At 42.4% G+C, this 24,253-nt stretch overlaps 1 protein-coding gene across 1 annotated transcript; it reads left to right on the top strand.

The window, feature by feature from the left end:
* The first annotated feature begins 819 nt into the window (after window positions 1–819).
* On the top strand, window positions 820–13,433 carry tagapb (T cell activation RhoGTPase activating protein b). Its single transcript, XM_039738317.1, has 10 exons — window positions 820–1,368; window positions 3,301–3,391; window positions 3,497–3,550; window positions 3,994–4,060; window positions 4,881–5,044; window positions 5,937–6,098; window positions 6,758–6,867; window positions 7,123–7,312; window positions 9,478–9,577; window positions 11,580–13,433. The coding sequence occupies exons 2-10, from the start codon at window positions 3,362–3,364 to the stop codon at window positions 12,788–12,790; spliced, it is 2,088 nt and encodes a 695-aa protein (XP_039594251.1). The 5' UTR covers window positions 820–1,368; window positions 3,301–3,361; the 3' UTR covers window positions 12,791–13,433.
* Window positions 13,434–24,253: the final 10,820 nt, after the last annotated feature.

Here is a 24,253-nt window from a genome sequence, read left to right on the forward strand (position 1 = left end):
ATTATTATTAAGTGCCACCTGAGCAAACTGTAAGCCATGGGTTATGCTCAGATGGCACATGGTTGATTAAGCCGCGGCTTATGCTCAGGTGGCTCTTACTTTTCTCCATGGGCCTCCTCTCCTAATCCAGAGCCACGTTGAGGCATTTTCTGCTGCCCTTGTGATGTTCCTGATGGCTCTTCTTCTCCCCTTTCGGGTGATGCCAAGTGTACTGAAGGCTCCATTGAGTTGTTGCCCTAAAATGCCCCCTTAATCAGCCTTGATGAGCATACACCTTACTGTACCATCCTGCACTGTTTATAGCAGTCTAGCACAAGATCCTTAAATGTGGCCCTCTTCCTGCTCCATGGGACTGTCACCTCCAGAAGAATGATGGCCTTCATTTCTTCATTGAGAATGAGGATGATCAGCCTCATGGATGTTGAGTTGCTGTGCTGGAGAAATTCTAGCTGCTTCTCCAAATACATAATAGGACTGCCAATCCTCAGCAGTTGGCAGGACTCCCACTGATTTCTTGTTTCCTGCTTGTGGTTGCTCTCCAACCTTCATGAAGTTGCACGTTTTTATCTCAGTGGTTACATTTGTGTTTTTCATCTGCTCTTAATTCTCATGCTGATAACTTCTGCAGTGAGTTTCAGCACCTGATTATGGTGCCAGGTGCACTGGTCGTGCCCTAGAGCCTTAAAGTAAAGCGGCCAGAACGTCACCTCTAGAGTGAAGTTTCCAGATTAAAAGTAAAAGTTTTGCTGGTTGGGACAAATACTGTGGTCAAGAAGTTTCCTTTTCATAACTGACTTCCTATTTAAGTAATGCTTTTTACATGCAGTGGTCCTGCTCAGCATAGACTGACAAGTTATTTTTTCAGAAAGTGTCTTTCCCTTGCACACATTCACGTGTAACGTGTTGTGCACAACAAATAATCAGCAGAGAATCTGAGGCGCAACATTTGTAACTGTTATTTCACGTCTGGAGCCCAGGTGTTAGTGTGACAAACGCAGCACAGCATGGGTGACCACCTTAGGGTTTGCAACCACCTACAAAGACCATATTCACCTTGAAGAAGCCCACCAGGTGACGCAGGGTCAGTACTCTTCAACAAAGTCACTGTTTCCAGCCTGCAATAGCAACCTTGAAAAGGTAAAGGGAAATCTCGGTGTTTTCAAATGAGGGCCTGTGACGCTGTTTCCTGTCTCCATTACTCTGAGAATTTCCACCACCCACTACGCCGCCTTTAATACCCCGCCGGCCGAGCAACTTCTCTTTAGTCTGTCTCACGCACGCCAGTGGATTAGTAGCTGACAATCATGCTGTTTGTTTTACCTGCAGCTCGCCTGAGGTGAAAGAACGCTGGCTAGATACTCTCCACTTGTAAGTACAGCCTTCATTAACCTTTCATGCAAACTGGAAAAAATGAATTTGTGAAAAGAGGAAAAAGTAATGAAGATAGTTAAACGCATTATCTGTATCTGCCGTCTGGTTCATGATGGGATTAGTACTGCATGCATGTGTGTAAGAAGAGCATGTGTGACAGGGAGATAGGATAGATAGGCAGACAAACACTGTAAGGCGCTATATAAGAGAGAGAGAGATAGATAGATAGATAGATAGATAGATAGATAGATAGATAGATAGATAGATAAAACTTTCTTTGTGATATTATTGCTTGTTTTTAAGCACACTGTAAGAAAATGGTATAACTGTATTATATAAATATATGCATACAATTTTCAAATTACTATAGGTACTTCATACATAAACAGATACAGGGACCAACAGATGAAAAGTAAAATACAACAACCACTGCAATATACAAATATTAATATTAACAGATACATATATATTTGATACGTTATAGGCTAATTATTTTATTCTTCAAAGAGGGATAGATAGATACACAAGGTGCTATATAATGCAAGATTTGAAAGGCACTGTATAATATATATATATATATATATAAGTTGTAGAGCTTTTGAAAGCACAACATGATTGACAGATTCATTCAAATATCTATCTATCTATCTATCTATCTACGCATATTCAAGGTGGAAAATACATAAAGACATGAATGACCCTATATAATTGGTACACAGATAAATATGAAAGGCACATGAAAAGCATGATAGATAGATAGATAGATAGATAGATAGATAGATAGATAGATAGATAGATAGATAGATAGATAGATAGATAGATAGATAGATAGATAGGAAAGCCACTCTATGATAGATTGATATTATTTCTTTGCCATATTATTACTGATAGATTTTTAAGCACATTGTATGAAAGGTATTATATAAATATTTCTTAGTATAAAATATGAAAAAGATAAATCAGTAGACTTTAAAAACTTAAATAATAGCAAAATATTAAAGGCACTATGTAATACATAGATAGATAGATAGATAGATAGATAGATAGATAGATAGATAGATAGATAGATAGATAGATAGATATGAAAGGTGCTATAAAATGGATAGATTGTATTACATTTCTTTGTATTATTATTATTGATATGTTTTTCAAGCACTTTGTATGAAAGGCGCTATATAGGTACATCTCAATGTAAAAACATGAGAGGAATCAATAGACTGCTAATCAGCAAGATATTTTTTTAACTTGTTATATTATTTCGTTTCTGGTGGTTTTGTAATTTGCTTTTAAATGAGCTTCATTATGTGCCGCGTTAAATATGCTGTGTAAATGTAATAGAAGTTAAAACATGCTAGGGGAGCTGAGCTTTTGTTTTTGTCTCTTTGTCTTAGTCATTTTGATGGCTCTGTATTGGTGATCATAAAGAACGATGTCTTATTTAGTATTTACAGATATTAAGTGTCTAAAGCTATTTGGAATATTTTTCCTTACACTTTTGTATGGCGGTTATGTTTCTTGTGAATGGTGTTCTATACAATTTTTATAAAAACATTCAAATAGTGAAATAGGCAAGAAAGCCTGCCATGTCAGTAGGCAGTATTATTGACTATTGCTGAATGCCCCCCTTAAACTTTGAGAAGTGAGTTGATTTGTTTGGAGGTTTGATTTGCTTATCTTTATTTTGTTTGGCTGCTGTGTTAGACTTTTAACAGTTTTCATAAATGCTTTGGGTGGCCATGCAGTGACACAGAGCCGGGTTGCCGGTCCCACTGATCGTTCAGCACACGGACAGCGTGTGGTCCCCACTAACGATAAACACAATTTATCTGTCACTGTTTTCATGTATAAGTTTGAAGTATGATGTGCTATATATAAAGAGAAAGAAACTGTATAGGAAAAACAAAGTAATTTGTTTGCATTTTTGTGTAGAACCATCAGAACTGCAAGAGACAACATCAAAGAAATCCCAAAGCCCCCAGAAGACGTACTCATGAAGGTGTTAAGCGGCAGCAGCAGCACAGTAAGTCGAGACGCCCGGGTTGTTCTTCGTGGCTTGACTGACTTTCATTTCATGTTTACGGAGGCTAATATTGATCTGATGGTCTGTTACTTCTTCTTCTTGCAGACTAAAACACTAACAGGAGGCTGCATGGATCCTTACATTGAATATGATGTGGAGGTAAGTTTCTTTCATTGTGCCTATCTTCTTGATGTTTTGTTCTGTTTTGGATGAGGTTTCTCGAATATCACATTGGCAGTTTTACTTTATGTGTAGAGTGGAGGTCTCACCAGTCTAGTGGAGGTGCTACAGTAGTTAAACAGAAAAGTGACTGTTAATAATGCCCACCAGTGAATGTGAAATGCAATCCAATAGGTCCCAAGTCTCTTTATTTACAGCTTGCTAAACTCTGTTAGAATTTGGATGATTTTTTTTGTATGTTGGTCGGTTCAGCAGTATGAGCTATGCTGTAGCGTAAAGAGCACTGTGTGAAAGTGCAATCAGTAAGCTGCATCCACGAGAGATGGCATACTGTGCCACTCCGCGGCCATTTATCTTTGTAATCCGAATGCTGCACGTGGCTTTCACATGCTCTGTGAAGTAACAGCCTGGTTCTTCCGCAGGACGCCGTCAAAGCTTACCAGCCCCCTGCACGGAGTGACATCACAGACGGGACGGGCCGTGCGATTGGTGAGTTTGAAGAGACACAAGCCTGACTTTCTAACTGTTTTCTGAGTGTCTGAACCCCCCCTCCCTATGGCACAGATTAAGATTGGTGTTATGGGTTAAGTGTGAAATATTTTTGAAGTGAAAGAAAACAAAAGTGTAATTGATTAAACAATACAGAATGTGACAACTCATTAAGACGGACAAGTTTGCACCATTTTGTTATTTATTGACGAGGCTATTATCAGGATGTTAATATCCATCCATCCATCCATCTGTTATCCAAACCACAGGGTCACGGGGGTCTGCTGGAGCCAATCCCAGCCAACACAGGGAGCAAGGCAGGAAACAAACCCCGGGCAGAGCGCCAGCCCACCGCAGGGCACACACACACACACACCAAGCACACACTAGGGCCAATGTAGAATCACCAATCCACCTAACCTGCATGTCTTTGGACTGTGGGAGGAAACCCACGCAGACACGGCGAGAACATGCAGACTCCACGCAGGGAGGACCCGGGAAGCAAATCCAGGTCTCCTTACTGCAAGGGAGCAGCACTACCCACTGCGCCACTGTGCCGCCCGTAATCAAATCAACATTAGGTTTTTCTGTTTGGGGACAAGTATTACAATTCGAGGGAATCGTCTTCAAAGTCTGCCATGGTTATTATGTGTGTGTGTGTGTGTGTGTTGCACGTTCTCTGCATGCCTTCATTTCCAGTTCTTTCCCACATGCCAGACTGGGCTGATTAGTTGAGCCAGTGTGATGAGTGTGGTGTCCTACTGTTGATCCATTTATTTTCGGTTCTAGCTAATTGTTTTTTATATTTATGTTTTCTTAGAGGGCCATAAAAAGAGGAAGAAAGTGCTGTCCTGGCCTTTCCAACGAAGGAGTTTAACCAACTCAGAGACCATGCGTTCAGATTTTGATATGAAAACCCCACTTTTCGGGCAGCCATTGTCAATAGTCTGTGATGAAGAGGAGAAACTTCCTAAACCGATTATGGTATGATATTTTTAAAGTTCATTTTCTAAGGCTAGCCTGAAGCACATTTCCATATTTCATGTATCATCTGGTGTGCAGGGTGTGCTGGGAAATGGAGTCCCGGTCTCTTCACATATTGTTCAATTAATGTAGCATTGGAGGTCAAGTAAGATGGTCACTCTCTAAATTAAAATTGTTAAATGGAGCTCCTTACCCTTGAGAGCACATATCACAGCTGAGCTCACCACAGCAGCTGGAAACCGTGAAATGGATAATCAAGTGGCTCCTCAATTAAGCGTGTGAGGAGAAATGGAGTCCTGCCATCTACGCCATTTGCTCAAATGATTAATCTACAACTTTAGCAGTCGTACGAGGCTACAATTTCATTAAGTAATGGTCTTTGATAGTCTGTCAGGGATCTAATACTGCAACCAAGAGCACCATATGCTACTGGTGTGTTATAACCCTGCCACAGACACAGGCAAGAGATAAACTTTTTTACATTCGCTTTTTTATAAAACAAAAGCAAGAATATGTAGAAGCTGATTTTTAATTACTTTTGACACATTACTTCTTTTGCAAAGTTTCTAATGTCGTTAAGTAGAACATCGAAAGGGTCATCGCCGTTGAGCTTCGCCTATCTCGTTTGAGTCGGCAGGGTTGTAACACACGATTACCCGTGATTTGTTTTTCATTTCCGCATTCTTAATAATTATAAATAAAAATATTTTCACATTTTTTAGAATACAGTAATGCCTCACATTTACCAGCTCTGGTCACCTGACCGAGTCTCACCCTTCACCTTTGGAAAGTGGAAGAGGGTTCGCGCATCATGTGACCTCAAACTGGATAATATGTTTGAGTATTTGTGTTTCTAGTTTGGTAAACGTGTGCTTGTCGGGTTTCTTCACAGGATATCCTTTGCAACCTACTGAAGAAAGGTATCAACACTGAAGGAATTTTCCGGAAGGCCGGTAACGTGAAAGTCTTCAAAGAGATGAAGGAGCATTTGAATGCTGGCACAGAGATCGACCTGGATGAGAAACCTGTTATTCTGCTTGCTGCTGTGCTAAAGGTAATATTGAAGATGCGAGTAATGTTATCGACTGAAATAACTGTTTTCCCATTATGGAACACTTGGTTCTTGGTGTGTACACCTGCTGACCAGTTTGTATGTGATCCATTAAAATCCATATATGGGAGTTTGATATGGCAAACCTGGGGGTCTAAAAAATGGCCTGACAAAGTGATGGAGTGAGTAGGTGAGCAGGTTATAGCTGTCAGGTTAAATGACTAAGGAACAGAACCTCAGGCTGGCAGAAGTCGTGAAGACACATGCAGTTGTGTGATTGCTAGTTATTATGCAGAGAAGAGCAGGACTTAAGGACGTGTCCTACTCCGACAGACTCTGAGACGTCAACCTGTTTAGTCCTGAGCAGAGGAGACCCCTTGGGGACCTAATCCAGGCCTTCAGAAATCTCAAAGGCTTCATTAAAGTAGGTCCAGCAGAGGTCCTTCAACTAAATTACCACTCACATACTCAAGAACATCAGGTGGGTTGTGGGAATCAGGATCAGATTAGATGGAGCAGAAACTTTGACCACCTTTAAGAAATATCTGCACAGCAATCAAACGATCTTGATGGGCTAATTGTTCTTGCTTCTCATGCTCTTATTTTGTCTGCCAATGTCACGCCATCCCATAACTCAATTGCTTGGTGTCTTTATCTTTCAGGATTTCCTGAGGCAAATTCCAAACAGCCTTCTATTGACCGAACTTTATGAATCTTGGATGACAGCAATGGAGAAGGAAAGCGTTAGTGACCGCTACGATGAACTGAAGCAGTAAGTATCTCACCCCCAGGGCAACACGTCGCATCTTGAACAGACACGCCTGGCACTGCCAGGCGCCACTCCCATCCATGCACATACATTTTTTATTTTTACAGCAGGGGAGTTCTGAATGGAATTTTCATACACATTTAAATCAAAGTTTCACTTCTGTATTTTCAGAGGTTTATTTAAAGGAGAAGTTGCAAAACAGGAGGTGACACCATACTCTGGTTTAACGCCTCTGACTTTCTTTTTTTTTTTCTTTAGGGTTGTGGACAAACTCCCGAGACCTAACGTCGTCTTTCTTGAGTATTTTCTCTGCTTACTGTACCACATCACTAAAAAATCGGAGATCAACAAAATGGACGCCAAAAACCTGGCTGTGTGCATTGCACCCAACATGCTGCAGCTTAACCCGAAAGTGTCCCTAGAAGTCCAAAAGGAGATGACAGAAAAGGTAAGGACCACCCCTGTTACCACAACCCAAAAGACTAAACACACTAAACCCAGGGGAGGTGCTTTTGTGGTAGAACATGTTTACTCGAGGTTTGCCAATCCATTTTTATTCTTACCAAATAACAATATTTTGATCAAAAACACGGCCTCCACCTCGTGTCAGGAAGTCGATAAAGAATCAAGTGGTAAACACTCAGGCGTCAGTGAAAGTACCTTAAAAAACCTGCAAAATGAAACCTTGATGGGATGAAACGACTTCAGATGTTCTGTTCCTGTACTTCACTGGGATGGAGATGGAAGATAAATCATTCATGAGTGAGCATTAAGAAAACCAAAAAAAGTTCCATGAAGCATGACGGCGGAAAAAAAAATAAGCAGGCAGGAAACTTGAGTGGAAAACGAGAGTCGGAACTTCTCATTTCAAAACCACAGTCTTAAATCTGACTCCTCGGGTTTCATATTCACTAGCAGTATTGATGTACATTTGGACGATTCACAGTCCCAATGTTTACGTCCTCGGGCTCGACGTGCCGGTGGAACACCTGGAATTGTCCCTTCACGGGACGACTGTGATGACAGTGGACTCCAGATGTTGTAGGCTTTGAGGTCCTACTTCAATATGCCTTCCTTTTTGTGGGTGTTTTAAAGCCTATGGTGTTCCTCTTCACTTCCACGTCATCCAACTCTGCTCATTAGCTTCTACTCCAAACTCGAGCAGGGCTTCCCACTGGTCTTTACCTTTCAAATTAAAGGTTGCTGCGAGACATTCTGTGTTCAGGGATGTGATTCTATCTTCCAAAAACCCAAATATATGATATATGCAAGTTACAGTTGGTCACCACTCAGAGGTCACCCTTTCAGAAGTGCGATGTCACACATTATTGCCAGTCCTGCCAGATTTGAACCCCAGACCCCTTTTGACGATGCCACCCAGTCCGTACATTCCTGTCTGCAATTTCTAACTTCCTCTGATCCATCTTGTCTATTAATATCCTCCTATATTTCTACTTTTGGACCTTTTTTCCTTATCTTTTGTGACAGATAGGGGGTGCTGTCATCCCCTTGATCCCTCAGACAGTATGTCAGACACCAGATAAAAGTCCAAATATGATTTATTTCCGGACTATACAGTGCACAAAGCGCCCTCCACTCCACAATATTCATTAACCAATACACAATCAATAATCAGTAATCCTCCACTCTTCCAGATGCATTGCCACCCTGCCACCCAGCTCAGCTCACCTGTCTGGGTTTCCCACAATCCTTTATACCGGTACTGGTTAACCCGGAAGTGTTTCATCCGTCAGTCCATGATTCCCCATCACCTCCGGGTTAGATAAAAAGTCCTATTTTCTTCATCCCAGAAGTACGTCGGTCCTTCCGTCCTCGTGACTATGACGTACTTCCGGATTGTAGTGAACACCAATGTCTCTGGGCCTCCCAGCAGTGTCTCCTGGTGGCCCCCATGTTATCCAGCAGGGTCGCACTGGAAGACTCCAATTCCGATGAGTTCCTGCTGGAATTTAGGGCCCCTCCATGATGCAGGGATGGCTCCACCTGGCGGCCTGGGGGTATTGGCCGGGATGACTGGCCGGCCATATCTCACACTTTGAATTACTTTATTAATTACAAATGAGAGAAGTTTCTTCCCATCCATCAGCCATGTATGTTTAGTTAATAGCTAAGATGTCCTCATTCTTCATTCCCGAGGAAAGTCTGCTGCAAAAGCAAGCTCTGACCTCCCAGGACAACTCTTTAGCCCATTGACCTAAGGAAGCCCACCTTGATCCTTCCTCTGTTATCTGAAGCAAAGATCCACCAATGGTCATCCACACCAAATCTTGCTAAGCGGCCAACATCGCTGCTCCCTCCTCTGGGAACCTCCATGCCTTCTTCTCTCACATGCAACTTCCACATATTTCCAGTGTGTCTTTCAGGGCTGAGATAATAAGTGTGGACGGGGGCTTTGGGTGAAGAGCGTGCCTGTTAGATTATTTTAATAACTTTTCAATTTTAGTTCCCCTCTCATCATTTTACAACACTTGTTTAAAACTGATGTGACATTAAATTTCTTTGAAATGTTATTATTATTGACCAGTAATAACATTTGATCCAAAACAACTTAGAAATCACATTTAAATGATATTTTTTCCTCCATTTTTATAGGTCACAACCTTGACACAATTCTTAATTGAGAACTGCTGTGAAATATTTGGGGAGAACATTTTATCCTTGCTTGAGGAAGAGGAGCTGGCTGATAGCTCAGGTGAGTAATTGAGTCCAACTCCTTCCTTCAAACTGTAATTTGGATGTGTATATACAGCATAAACCAGCAAAGAACATGTGGTGTAAATATATGGTTTATGTATATATAACGAATAACATGACACTCTCACTTCCATGTAATGTCGCTCTGAGTTGTGGAGATCTTGAGCTTATCCTGAATGCTTTGGGCACAAGGCAGGAACCAATAATGGTTCAGGTGCCTGGTCATTAAAGGCATCGACAGTCCACAAAAATAGGGCCAACTTAGAATAACAACGTCCATGTCTGTGGGTAGATGTACGATCCTGGAGATTCCAAGGAAAACATGCCAACACCCCACAGATCATGGAATTCAAATCTAGGCATTGGATGTGCACAATTGAGCCACAGATGTAGATATAAATGTAGTTCTAGAGGTAGAAGTAGTTATTCATTTACATATTATGGTCATGGGAGGTATGAAACAGGATCCAAAACAAATGTTGGGCCACCCGCTTGGTTGCCCCATGTCATTGATAAAAGAGACTTTAACAAAAATAGCAGAAGATGGCACATATAAAACAAAATAAAGTATTTCAATCCCTTCTTGAGGTTCTCTGGTCTGAAGCAGAGCTCAAGTGCTTGTCCACAATGAGAAGCCACCTTACAGGAGCACCTGAAATGTAGTAGTATTGGGGCGGAGTCACTTACCTTATTAGACGTGTTTTCCGTGCTTTAGGAACTGAAAGAGATGATACCGTTAGCGACAGCAACCCCTCTTGCCCCGAGGTGGTATTGTTTGTCAAGGATGAGCCAGGAAGGAGATCCTTAGACGCAGAGAAAGAGAGTGAAGAGAACTGTGACAAAACAAGGTGACCAGAACAGTCGGATCTCACAGAGATTCCCCATTTAATAGCAGCAATGTAAACTGAAATTAGACAAAGCAAAAAGGAAGGAACAGAAACAGATTGTTCTGTGTGATCTCCAAATTGCTGCTCCTGCAGCCAAGTGTGGTCTCAGCAGATGTGGTTCCAATAATGAATGCCAATTTCCAGTCATTCATGTTTCATACATAGAGAAGGGAATGAATGGGGTGAGCCTGGAAGTGAGGTCAGCACTCTTCTTTGAGTTCTTCCTCCACTATGGGGCTGCAAAAAGAAAGAGAGGTTAGTAACTGCGTCTTCATCCAGACCTGTCCCTGGTTTTCACTCCCAAGATCCAGTAGCATCTCAGCTGTTTGTCAGGGAAGATGCTTTGGTGGAAGTGAAATGTGTCGCCTGCTTGCATAAACAAACCAGATACGTTCTTGCAACATTTGTGGGGAATTCACCTTGGTAGCACAGCGAAAGTCACTTGCACCACTTGTAAAAAAGGCCTACCGTCTTTATTTTGGTTGCAGAGCTGGTGATCAGGATAAAAGTTTTCTCCTAAATTTAAAAAATATATAACATTTTATACAGAATACCCACTTCATTACAGCTTACATTCATGTAACTCCGAAACTCTCTCACACCTGGTCTTTTTATAGTTGCCATTTAAGTTAAGAAACCTACAGTATATATTATACTCAGATTAGTCATTAAAATACCTACATTTTAATTAAAAAATATAAACATGCTATGTTCTGGTGTAGCGTTCAAAGTCAGTTCTTGCCTTGTGCCCAATATAGAAAAGGTAGAACAGGTAATTAAGTTTAGGTAGAGATGAGCGTGGGGTGCACTTTCTTTTTCACATTGCTGTGTATATGTTGGATTATTGATGTATTTTTTCAAATGATAGATAGATAGATAGATAGATAGATAGATAGATAGATAGATAGATAGATAGATAGATTAGTTGGCAGGATTAGATAGATAGATAGATAGATAGATAGATAGATAGATAGATAGATAGATAGATAGATAGATAGATAGATAGATAGATAGATAGATAGATAGATAGATAGATAGATAGATAGATAATCAATTGTTAAATATACCACCATTTTATACCACTGTTTTAATATGGATGTCTCTTTCCTGCAGACACGCTGTCATCTCATCAACATGACTCAGCCTATGACAGCACTGATGCTGACGGAGACTCAAGTGAACAAATCAGAAACATTCAAAGCGACTTAGCGTGCAGTGAAAACACGGACCTGGAGGAACGAATGAGCAGCCAGTCATTCTCAAGCGATGCATTACCCACATCGCTCGACTCTTTGAAGACCTTCTCCCATCGGTATAACAGAAGATGCTCGGAGCCAGATATTTTGGCTTCTTCTCACAAACACGAAGTTGAAATTAAATCAGAGAAACTGGCCAGGAGTCACGAGGACTGTTCCGCAGAGAGAGGTGACGATCTCACCTTCAAAGATCAAAATCTGAAAAAGCAAAACTCAGACGACTGCGTCATTAAGCAACGTTTCAAGGATAAACGGCCGCCCAACTTGAGCACCTGTCTGCTGAATGACTTAGGACGGTCCTCCTCCTCCAAAGCATCCTCGACGTGTTCCCTGGAGAGCACGGCGTCTAGTGCCTCTGTCAACTCGGTGTTCACCAGCTCCCCTTTGCAATCTCCTGCAAGCCCAAAGAGGTTTTTCTTTGCGCGACACCAATCTTTCTCTTTCAAATCGAATGGAGAGAGTCAAAAGAATGAGAAGGAAGTGAAGAAACACTCTCTGTCCTTTTCTGTGCGCAATGACAAGAAACCTCTACTCAAAGCAAAAAGCTGGGGGCCATCCCATTTTAACAAAAGTACCTCAAAAAAGGACACTCAGAAAGAGGGACAGTTTGGTTGCGACACCCTCCAGGAGGACTCCCAAAATGAAGTCGAGCCCTGCCAGCCCCATCCTCGCAATTTCTTGTCCCCGACTGAGGTTTTCCAGCAAGTGGACAAAAAATTACCAGGGCGGCCCCCGTCCTACGAGCAGGCGATTCAGACTCGGGTCATTCCTGCTCCTCCAGACTACAAGTCTATGACCGTGCAAGATGCTAGGAGGAGGCTATCATCTACATCCTCATTCGATAAAAAGTCCAGACCCTCTTCTTTCACAGAGGCACTCCTGTACAGGAGATCTAATGACTCGAGTCTATACCTCCAAGAGGAAGACCAAACTCAACAAGACGCTCTGGGTGCTGAGATTTCCTCGGTCTACCGGAAAAGGACAATGTCAGAATCGAAAAGCAGACACGAGAGGATGACTCAATCCCTGTTTGAGGAAACGTTTCTTGTTAAGGAATCTTACGTGTAAACCAACGATGGCAATACGTCTGAGTGTAAATATTTCGGTGTGAAAATGCGTCAGGTGTGTTATCGAATTTAGTGCAATAGACTTAATTTGTTGGTTTCCTTTGCAAGAACTGGATTGAGGAGACGTGAACAGATGGACTTGATCTTCACTTGTTTTCCCTGAGACTTCGATAGTTATTGTGGTTTAAGGCACTGGATATCGATGGACCACATGTTGGCCGGCTTTCAAGGTGCATCTGAACGACCACAGAAAAACGTTTCTGCTTCTGCTCTGTGATGGGTGCATTGCATTTTTCTAAGCAGAGGATCCAGACGATGATCACAAACTTGCATCAGGAGGTCCTGGTGCCCACTGCCATTAGGTGGTGGTTCTCCTGTCTCCTTATTTCAAGGGTCAGTAAACCATGGGAAGCTATTTGTAAATTACATATCTATAAAACAATGTTTGTTTTGAAATGGTACTCCTTCTGTAAGAGGAGACAAAGCTATGTACATAACATGTAGAAAGCTCTTTTGTACCATACTATTATAAGGCTTTGCGTGTAGAAAGTAAAATGTTTGTAAGTGGCGGATTGTATACTACAATTTTTTGAACTTCTCACTACAATAAAGCACTTTGTAAATTTTGTTTTTAACTGAAAAAAGTTGTTTTAAAAATCCATCCATCCGTTCATTTTTACCACTTATCCACAGGTCTGAGGACAGGGGGGTGCAGCTGGTATGTCGCTCCGGGGCCTATGAACCTCAAGGGGGCCCATGAAGCCCAACGCGTCCCATAATTTCTATTATAATTTGAACATTTATTTATTTAATTCATTTAATTGTGATTGTATTTTTAAAAATTTTGCAAGTCTGTTTAGTTTCAAAATTAAAAAGGCACGTGGGTCACAGGGTACTTAGCAGCGGTCAACAGTTTACGACGTAACAGACATTCATGAAGGCCGCCCTTGGAGAGAAGTCACGTGGTCTACAAGGGTATTCCCCGCTCAGTGGGACGTGACGAGGAGGAAGGGGTTCTGGGCACAGTGAGAAAAAAGTCATCAGCCGGCAAAAAAATACATCACGTAGACACCGTGAATATGGGAAAGCGGACTAAGTGAACCGCTGTGAACAGTCGAGAAACGAAACAAGTGCTGAAGGAGCATTATACAAAGAAACATCACAAAACTCGAAACGTGTCGCTATCTCGAGAAGGAGGCTTCCTTACAAACGAGAACTTTCACGTACAAGATTGAGAAGCGTTGAGTGAGCGCGAAGCAATAGAAGGCCTATACATACTTATCTAAATGTATTGATGTAATCTACTATTGTTAGAAATAAATAACATGCACACATCCTGCTATATTTCAACTACAGGGTCACGGGGGTCTGCTGGAGCCAATCCCAGCCAACACAAACCCAGGGCAGGGCGCCAGCCCACTGTAGGGCACACCCACACACCAAGCACACACTGGGGACAATTTAGAATCGCCAATACATGTAACCTGCATGCCTTTGGGAGGAAACCAGAGTACCCAGAGGAAACCCATGCAGACACAGGGAGAACATGCAAACTCCATGCAGGGAGGACCCGGGAAGCGAACCCAGGTCTCCTAACTGCCCACTGCACCACAGTGCCACCTACACGCATACATGTGTGTAGAATTTAATATAAGGGCCCACACACCTTCTTGGCACAGGGGCCCAGATTTTCTCTCAGAGGCCCTGCTTATCCAGTCCAGGGCACGGGGAGAAGAGTCTAACAAAAGGTACCCAGATGTCTGTTTTGTCCACCTGCTCCTCTAGGGAGGTTGCCGAGGCTTTTCCAGACCATCTGGAAGATAGAATCTCTTCCAAATCTCCTAAATCTGCCCCGGGTTGGACATGGCTGAAACATTTCCGCATGGATGCGTCCAGGAGCTATCCTAATCAGATGTCTAAACCACCTCAATGGGTTCCGTTCAATGTAGAGGAGCAGCGACTCTTCTTTGAGTCTGTGTTCCTCACCCAAGCCATTGCACTCTATGAAGGCTGCTTATCTCCACAATCTCATCCTTTCAGTCAAATCCCAATGATTGTGGCCAAAGGTAAGAGTAGGAATGTAGATTGGCCGGAGAGTGTTGCCTTCTTTTCACTACGACTGACTGGTAAAAGTATCTGAAAAACTGCTGTTCCAATCCACCTGTTGATCTCTCGGTTCCTTCTCCCCACACTTGTGAACAACACCCTGAGATTCTTAAACTCCTCTAACCTGAGGTACAGTAGCACCTTTTCCTCAACCTGGAGAAGCCAATCCACCCTTTTCCAGCAAACACCATGATCTCAGACTTTGAGGTGCTGATCCTCACCCTGACTGCTTCACACCCAGCTGTAAGCTGACCCAGTATGAACCTGAGCCCACCACCTGATGAAGACAACAAGACCACATCGGCTGCAAAAAAGACGAAATGCGATCCTGAGGTTACTGAACTTGTCTCCCTTCACCCCTTGGCTGTGTGTACAAAAACTGACAATAAAAATCATGAACATGATCATTGACAGAGGGCAACACTGGTGGAGTCCCATACCCACCGGAAACAAATCTGACATATTGCCAGTAATGCAAACCAAGATGTCACTCCAGCTGTAAAAGGACCTAAAAGCCTGTAACAGCAGTGGACCAATAGTGTTGAAGCACCCCTTCATTGGATACGCCAAGGAACACCTGTTGTATGCCTTTCTCAGGTCAACAAAACACATGTAGACTCTCATGAACTGTCTAGAATTCTCATGAGTGTAAAGAGCTGGTCCAGTGTTCTTCAACTGGGATAGCAGAGAATTTTCTGGTGAAAGTGACATCACTGGTCCTCCAGATTGTCCCACTCCTTTCTACTGCAAATGGAAATCTGGCTAGAGGTACTGTCACGGTCAAATCATTCCCCATAATGTTCAATAAAATCCAGCTTGATATGTTATCCATTCCATAATCTTGCCTACCTGAAAAGGTGAAAGAAGTGGGAGAAGTTGGATAACCACATTTAACAGGTGGCCGTATACTGCATGACAACACACAATGGCCAATAGTCTCTCAAAACTGAGATGTCTGGCTTTAAGAAGCATCTTAAAGGTGCTTCTTGGTCCAAAGTTGACTTCTGGGGTTGGACTTCATAAAGTAGTGGGAGCACCACAGGAGGTGGGACTTTCAGGACTGGAGTAGAATTTTAATGTTAGTGGTCCTCAGGGGCAAAGAGGGAAAGGGAATTAAGGCCTATGTTGCACCCTCACCTTTCCCCTTGGACCTGTCCTGTTGAGAATCACATTTTGGGCTTGTGAGTCTGACTCTGTCTATCTATTATATAGTGCCTCTGTCTTATCCTGCCTACTATACTAAATGTAACTCTATCTATCTTATCCTGCCTACAACACTAAAATAAATTCTTTCTTTCTTTCTTTCTTTCTTTCTTTCTTTCTTTCTTTCTTTCTTTCTTTCTTTCTTTCTTTCTTTCTTTCTTTTATCCTGCATACTACACTAAATTAATCTATCTATCTATCTATCTATCTATCTATCTATCTATCTATCTATCTATCTATCTATCTATCTTATCCTGCCTACAACACTAAATTAAATTATCTTTCTTTCTTTTTTTCTTTCTTTCTTTCTTTCTTTCTTTCTTTCTTTCTTTCTTTCTTTCTTTCTTTTATCCTGCCTACTGCACTAAATTAAACTCTATCTATCTATCTATCTATCTATCTATCTAATCCTGCCGACTACTCTATCTATCTATCTATCTATCTATCTATCTATCTATCTATCTATCTATCTATCTATCTATCTATCTATCTATCTATCTATCTATCTATCTATCTATCTATCTATCTATCTATCTATCTATCTTAAATGTTTTATTGTCTTGAACTTGATGCAAAACCAAGCTGTATCATGCATATAGAGCAAATGCCACGTAAGCAACAAGAGTCCACTCATTCGGCCTGCTAATGGCAAATCGCTGCGCTGTGCTGCCATCGTGTTCGGTTTTCTGATATCTGCATTGTCCTTAAAGTTGTTGATTTTTCTGCCTCAACTTTCTGGCTTGGTTGGATCTAAAAGAACCTGTGATACTTTCTGTTTATGAAAGGTGCTATATAAATTTACAGCTGTTGTTTCGGTGAACTATTTCTTAAACGTTTTATTTTATTTTGTATTTGATTTTTTTTTTATAAAGCTAAAACACCTGCCATAACCCAATCCGTATTACACACTGAACAAAGTCTATTTTAAATTCATTTTAATCATTTTGAAACCAAAGGTGTGAGCGCTCTGTACAGTAGCAATTGTGCAGTGCTTTGGCGTGTGTTGTATCTCACGCTTTTGCTGAAAAATGCACATTTTTTTGGATGGTATACTTTAGAGTAGAAAAATGTGCACTTTGGCGTTACTTTTTTATCTAAAGAGCCTCAAATAAAGTAGACAAAGATCGTCTGTCAAGAACGCAGTGTTCTAACTGTACAGGAAGGATGAAACCATGAGTGAGCACGTGTTCAGCAGTGGTTTTTCTTTGAATTTGTAGATGCTGCTTGGTAACCTAAAGCTACAGCAGTAAACAGAGGCTTCCTGTGCAGGGAGCTATGGCCTGTCCCGGGTCTTTGCAGGGCGCCCAGACGCACCCACACAGAGATGATTTGGAGGCGTTAATAATATTGACACCATCTTCGGAATGTGGGAGAAATCTTAAGTGCCAAAATTGAACTCCTGTATAAAGGACAGCATGCAAGGTCTACTTTGAGGACACCTCTTGTGAAAGAAAACATTGAGGCACAAGCACTGAGAAGCCAAGCATGGCCGAGCCAAAACTGGCAGCACGTTGTAGTCATCTTTACTGAGTTAGTAATTCATACATAAATGTGAATGCAGTGCCTATTCACGTCATGGAAATCATGTCATTCTCTAACCTGCTTAATTCAGAGCAGGGTTTTGGTGGGCATGCTGGAGCCTTTCCCAGCTAGCATAGGGTGCAAGGCAGGTCCAAACCCTGGGCAGGGCTGCCAGTCCAACATCGGGTGAACACACACACACTGAACACACCCCAGGGTCGATTTAGTGTCACCCAATTCACCTAACCTGCATGTCTTTGGACCCATGGGAAAAGCATGCAGACTCCACACAAGTTGTGAATCTTGGTGCCCACCATGCCACCCTCCCCTTTCACCTGTTGATATTATATGGCAGTAGATCACAGTGGAATTAATACTGGCTTTCTTGAAATTGATCAGCAGGGTAAGACACTTGTGGCCGGCAAGTGACTGGAGGAGTCCAACCCACCTCGCCTCGCCACCCCATTTAATGCAAATTCAATCCAAATAAATAAAACAGATCTTTACAAAGACACTGGTGTAAACAAAACCTGCCATGAGAAAATCATTGTAGGCTTCTTCAAACTGAGGTAGCTCAGAAGAGTGAGTCTGGCTTGGGAGCGGAGTCCTGCGGTAGGCTTGAAACCAAAACTGACGCCCTCCCTTCCAGGGTCGTCTGACTTTATATGGCTCTGACAGGAAGGGGCGCGGCTTACTGAACACAACCGTCAGGTGTCCTCCAAGACGGGGTGCTTCAGCACTCTCAGCGTTCTTGTTTTCTGCCCCAGTGTCCAATGCCGTGCGTTTTCTTCACATGTCTAAATTTGCACAGGCACCCCTAGCTTTTTAGTTACTGAAAAATTATATTGAAATTCAAATAATTAGACTCCAGCTTGAATAGGCGAGCCAGTGCTGTACGTTACACACAGTCCACTGCTCCATTGGAGTCGAGGTGTAACGTTACGGCCTTTCGCTGTGTATTACGCTCCATTACATTTAGTGGGTTTGAGGTTCATACTATGAGTAACGTGCACATGTGTGTGCTCTACTGTGGTCTGGTAAAGCCTTCCAAGGATGGTATGAAAAAATACATAAATAATCCAACACATACGCGGCAATGTGAAAAAGAAAGTGCACCCCACTCTCATCTCCACCTAAACATAATTACCTATTCTACCTTTTCTATATTCTTTATTCTTCTATTCTTTTCTATCTATCTATTGTCACAAACTCCAGACAGAGTCATATAAAGGTTTGGGGCAGCCACTTGCATAATCTAGTTTCCTGGCTGCAAAAGTAATTTTCATTAAATACAGCACAGGTGTGCACAAAACCGAGTCCAAAACACAACTGAGGGAATAGGGACAATTTGGAGGCTTTTAAAGGGGAAAACAGGTGAAGTCGAAGGGGTCGGGCTCATGTAGGTCCTCTGTCATTGGTGCGAGCCCGGACGTGACATCACAGGGGCCGTAGCCGGCAAGGTCTCCTTCCATTGGCTTGGTCCCTGAAGTGACGTCAAGAGGACCAGGTGGAATCTCCTGAGAATGGTCTGCAGGCAAGGGAGAAAAAGAGTCAGTGCACTCTGCCACATCCCGGTATGTCTCAGAACTGTCCTTACTCAAGCCCTTTAGCTGCCTCCCATGCGCACGTGTGTGACACTATCTAACTATTTATCTATCTATCTACATTCTAAACTCATCAGCCACAACATTAAAACTACCTGCCTAATATCGTATCGGCCCCACTCGTGATCGAGGCATGGACTCTACAAGACCTCTGAGGGTGTCCAGTGGTAACTGGCGCTGAGACGTTACCAGCAGATCTTGCGAGTCCTGTAAGTTGTGAGATGGGGCCTCCTTGAATCAGACTCGCTTTCCCTGCACATCCCACAGACACTCAATTGGATTGAGATCTGGGGAATTTGGGGACCACGTGGACACCTCGAACTCTGTGTCATCTTCCTCAAGCCACTCTTGAACAATTTTTGAGGTGTGGCAGGGTGCATTACCCTTCTGAAAGAGGTTACTTCCATCGAGGAATTCCGTTGACAGGAAAGGATATACGTAGTCTGCAACAATCTTTAGGTAGGTGGTATGTGTCAAAGTAACATGCAAATGATTGCCAGGACCTAAGGTTCCCCGGCAGAACATTTCCCAGAACATCACACTGCCTCTGCCAGCTTGCCTTCTTCCCATAGTGCATCCTCCTGCCATCTCTGTATTATTATTATTATTATTATTATTATTATTATTATTATTATTATTATTATCATCATCATGCATCCGGTCAACCACATGATCTAAAAGAAGATGTTTAGCTTCAGGTGACTAACCTCTTCTAAAGTGCATGTGGTATGGCTGCTGGCTAAGTGAGGTGACCAAGCACCCAATGGTCACTTTGGAGGAGCACCAGAGAACCTGGATGAAGATGGGAGAAACTTCCAGAAGGACCAGGCTCCCCTCTCCCATTGCTTCATGGTCCAGGTCTAATGCTTGCATACCCATTGAATGTCAAGGATCAGCATGGGCTACACAGCCCTATTTGCGGTAAGCTGTGATGCACCGTGCATTCGGACACCTTTCTCTCATTGGCCAGCATTAATTTGTACTGCAGTAGCTCTTCTTTGGGACCGGACCAGACGTGCTAGCCTTGGCTCTCGGCATGCACCAATGAGCCTTGTGCGCCCGTGACCCGGTCGCTGGTCCACTGGTTTTCTTTCCTTGGACCACTATAAACTGGGAACACCCCACAACAGATGCCATTTTGGAGTTGCTATAACCCAGTCATTTAGCCATCACAATTTAGCCCTTGTCCAAGTTGTTCAGATCCTTACGGTTGCCCGTTTTTCCTTCTTCCAGCACATCACCTTAAAGAACTGAATGTTCACTTACTGTCTAATATATCCCACCTTTTGCCAGGTGCCATTGAAACAAAAGGATTGATGTGATTCACTTCACCTGTCAGTGGCTTGAACGTTATGGCTGATGTGAGGGTATAATCCTGCCCAGCCTGTGCCCAGGACAGACCTGTGCTAGAACTGTGACTTCCCAGTTCTACTCATTAGATGAGCTCTGATGCCATTTTGTGATATGGTGAAGTTGTTCCACCCTCTTGTTTGACTTTAATATTCCTAATGTTCCTTTGAGGTTAAGAAGGCTGAGGTCTTCCTGTGTGAGGACTTTCACTTTCATAATAACCTCGGGCCATTACAAGTGCTAAGTGACAGACTAATAATGAAAGACCTTGAGGGGCTCATTAAACAGGTCCAGCCCCAGGTGGACTCCTGACCAAAAAAGAGTCCAGTGATTTTTTTTTTCCAGTAGAGAACTTTATGTCTAAATGACAGACACGTTTCTTAGTCAGGAGGTAGAGAGGGGCTGAAGTATTATCTGTGGGAAAGGGGATTCACTGACTCTGTATGAAAAAATATATGACATGACCATGCACTGATACAGCACATTGTTACACCCACCAAATGTTGAAACAGCTCTGGATCTCCCAGGTAGACACGCGGTCCAATCCCACCCTCTGGAAATGACCCTCTATCTGCCGCAGCCAGGTGTTACATGGACGTCCCCTTGGCCTGGTCTAGCCATTCGGAGTCCTCAACAATGGGATTCCTGCGAGCCTGATCACCCTTGGGGAATTATGTCACATGGCTGTAGCACCGTAACTGACGATCCTTCACAATGTGCCTCATTTGGGACTCCATGAGCATCCGGTTATTGGACACAAACTCAAACCAGCAGTACTCAAAGATCTGCAGATGAGACACAGTACCGAAGGAGTTCAGTCTCAATTAGCCAATGTGTTATACTCTAATTTCAGAGATTGTTTAAAAGTCATAGTAGATCTGTCATTATCTAAATTCCGATTTGGTGTACAGAAACAACCAAGAAGGCTGTGGAGGCTACTTAACCACGAGAGATACTATGGAGTACTTCTGAAATTAGAACAATGGCCTAGTAGTCATAGTAGACTCGTCATTATCTAAATTCAGACACAGTACAGAAGCTATCAAGAAGGCTTTGAAGACCATAAAACTATGAAAGGTACTATGAGGTACTCATCAGCTTAAGTGAAAGGTCTAGGAGTCATAGTGAACCATCATCATCTAAATTCAGAGAGTGTACAAAGGCAATCAAGAAGGCCACAAAAGCTACAAAACCAGGAAAGGTACTATGGGGTACTTCTTAAATTACGAGAATGGCCTAGGAGATGTAGTGGACCTGTCATTATCTAGATTCAGACTATGTACGGAAGCTATCAAGAAGGCTTTGAAGACCACAAAAGTATGAAAGGTACTATAAGGTACTTCTTAATTTATGATAAGGGCCCAGGAGTCATAGTGAACCATCGTTATCTAAATTCAGAGTGTACAGAGGCAATCATGAAGGCCACAATGGCTAATTCTTAAGTTATGAGAATGGCCTTGGAGTCGTAGAGCACTTCTCATCATGTAACAAATTCAGACAGTGTACAGAAGCATTCAAGAAGGCTATGCAGGCTACATAATCATGCATATGCAAACATACTGTACACACAAGGCTACATATCTCAGGTCACCTGATAGCGTCCATGTCTCACAACCATATAGCAAAACAGGAAGCACCAGGACTCTAAAGACTTGGACCTTCGTCCTTTTGCAGAGGTATCAGGAGCGCCACACACCCCTTTCTAGTGACCTCATGACTCCCAATGCTCTCCCAATCCGTCTACTGACTTCATAGGAAGAGTCACCAGAGACGTGAATGTCACTGCCAAGGTAAGTGAGCCTCTCAATGACAAGGTCGACACTCTCTCCGCAGACAGACACCCTGCTGATGGCGTGCCCAAGAGGTCATTAAAGGCCTGGCTGTTGGTTTTTATCAGGACCTTCACAAGCCCAGACACCCAGACCCCTCACTCAGTCTCTCGAGAGCCCCGATCAGAGCCTCCATTGACTCCGCGAAGATCACAGCATCGTCAGCAAAGTCAAGATCTGTGAATCTCTCTTTGCCAAAAGATGCTCCAGAGCCGCTGGACCCCATAACCTTGCCCAACTGTTGCACACATACTTTAAAATGACAGTTCCTTAATGATATTTTACTGGGTTTTGTGGAACAGTCACTTGATGAAGAACCATTTATATCTGGGAAAGGGTTCCTTGACTTTTCAAAAGTTCCTAATGTGTGGACAAAACAGAAATCTCTGATGTCTAATAGACAACCAAGCAGGATGCTAACAATGAAGAAAACCTGAACTTAGTCTGAGTTACTGCATGCAGCCAGAATCCTTTAAAAAGAGGACTCCACTGGTATTTCACAAATCGGTTATCATCTATTCATCATGCGGCTTGGCGTTCCGTGACAGTTTCGATTCATCAGTTAAGCCACTGATACCAAAGAGAGGAAAACCCAAGAAGACACGTGAAGAATGTGCAAACACAAGAGAGACATCACTGAGTGGGCATTCAAGGCCAGGCTCCTCTATTTCAATTTTGTCACTTTTTAAAAATTATTTCCTTAACTCGTACATCAAAAACAGTTGACATTATTTCAATTGAGCATGAAAAAGGTTGCCTATTCAAAGCTTGGGCTGTTCACCTTTGCTTGTTTAAATTGTTGCTTCCTCTGATTGCTTTTATCAGATCATCAGCAAAGAATTCTCAGAAAACAAATGTGTTGAAATTTGAAGACCAAAATTTACAGTTCTGTGCTTCTTTATATTGTATATCAGAATATTTAACAATTGCTCATGACTCTCAGAGAGGGGGCACTAACCAGGCACCATATTTTAAATTATTTTCATACACTTGTGGCTAATAAACAGGGGAGGAAAAAAAAGAGCAAAATACGCAGAATAAGACATAAATAGCCGCCCTCATTGTCTGCACCACTTCTGAAGCTACAGACACTTTTTAGGAGCCGGCACTGACATGACAAGGGCCCATGTTGTGTTCACTCTCACCTCAAGAAAGCTTCTTTATCATAGCTTGCAGCTCTCTAACTCCACTGATCATCAAAAGTGACCCTCTGAGCCATAACAGTCGAACAAAGTACCAGTGTGGCCAGCCTTGTTTTACATTACCAGCACACATCCAATGTCCAGCTGGGGGATTTTGGGTCATTAAACATGGACATTAAAGGGTCTTTATCTGATGATCAATGTCATAAAAGTCAAATCAAATTTGTGACTCAATGCCATATAATCAAAAAATGTGACAATTTCCAACCTATGAAAGGAATTATATAATAGATAGATAGATAATAATTCTTTTGCATTTATATAGCACTTTTCTCACTACTCAAAGCGCTCAGCAATTGCAGGTTAAGGGCCCAATACAGCAGAGTCCCTTTTGGCATTTACGGGATTCAAACCGGCAACATTCAGATTGCTAGTGCAGATCCCTAGCCTCAGAGCCACCACTCCATAGATAGATAGATAGATAGATAGATAGATAGATAGATAGATAGATAGATAGATAGATAGATAGACCTCAACATCATCAAGTATTAGTAAGGATCCTCAGCAAAACAAAGTATGGACAATCTGGCTTCTCTGCATGCTAGTAATAATGGGACACAGACTCTGACTTTTTACTTGAATATTACATTTATTTACCAACAGACAAAAATCAAAACAAAATCATACAGCTTGAATGCTTATGCTCTTC

Source organism: Polypterus senegalus, chromosome 16 (genome assembly GCF_016835505.1).
Source record: "Polypterus senegalus isolate Bchr_013 chromosome 16, ASM1683550v1, whole genome shotgun sequence".
In the NCBI taxonomy this organism is placed as follows: domain Eukaryota; kingdom Metazoa; phylum Chordata; class Cladistia; order Polypteriformes; family Polypteridae; genus Polypterus; species Polypterus senegalus.

Bases quoted from the DNA above. Each gene is read 5' to 3' on its own strand.
- tagapb (XM_039738317.1), top strand. From the start codon at position 3,362: ATGAAGGTGTTAAGCGGCAGCAGCAGCACA. The intron at 3,551-3,993 runs GTAAGTTTCTTT...GTTCTTCCGCAG, and splicing joins ACATTGAATATGATGTGGAG to GACGCCGTCAAAGCTTACCA. The intron at 6,099-6,757 runs GTAATATTGAAG...TTTATCTTTCAG, and splicing joins TGCTTGCTGCTGTGCTAAAG to GATTTCCTGAGGCAAATTCC.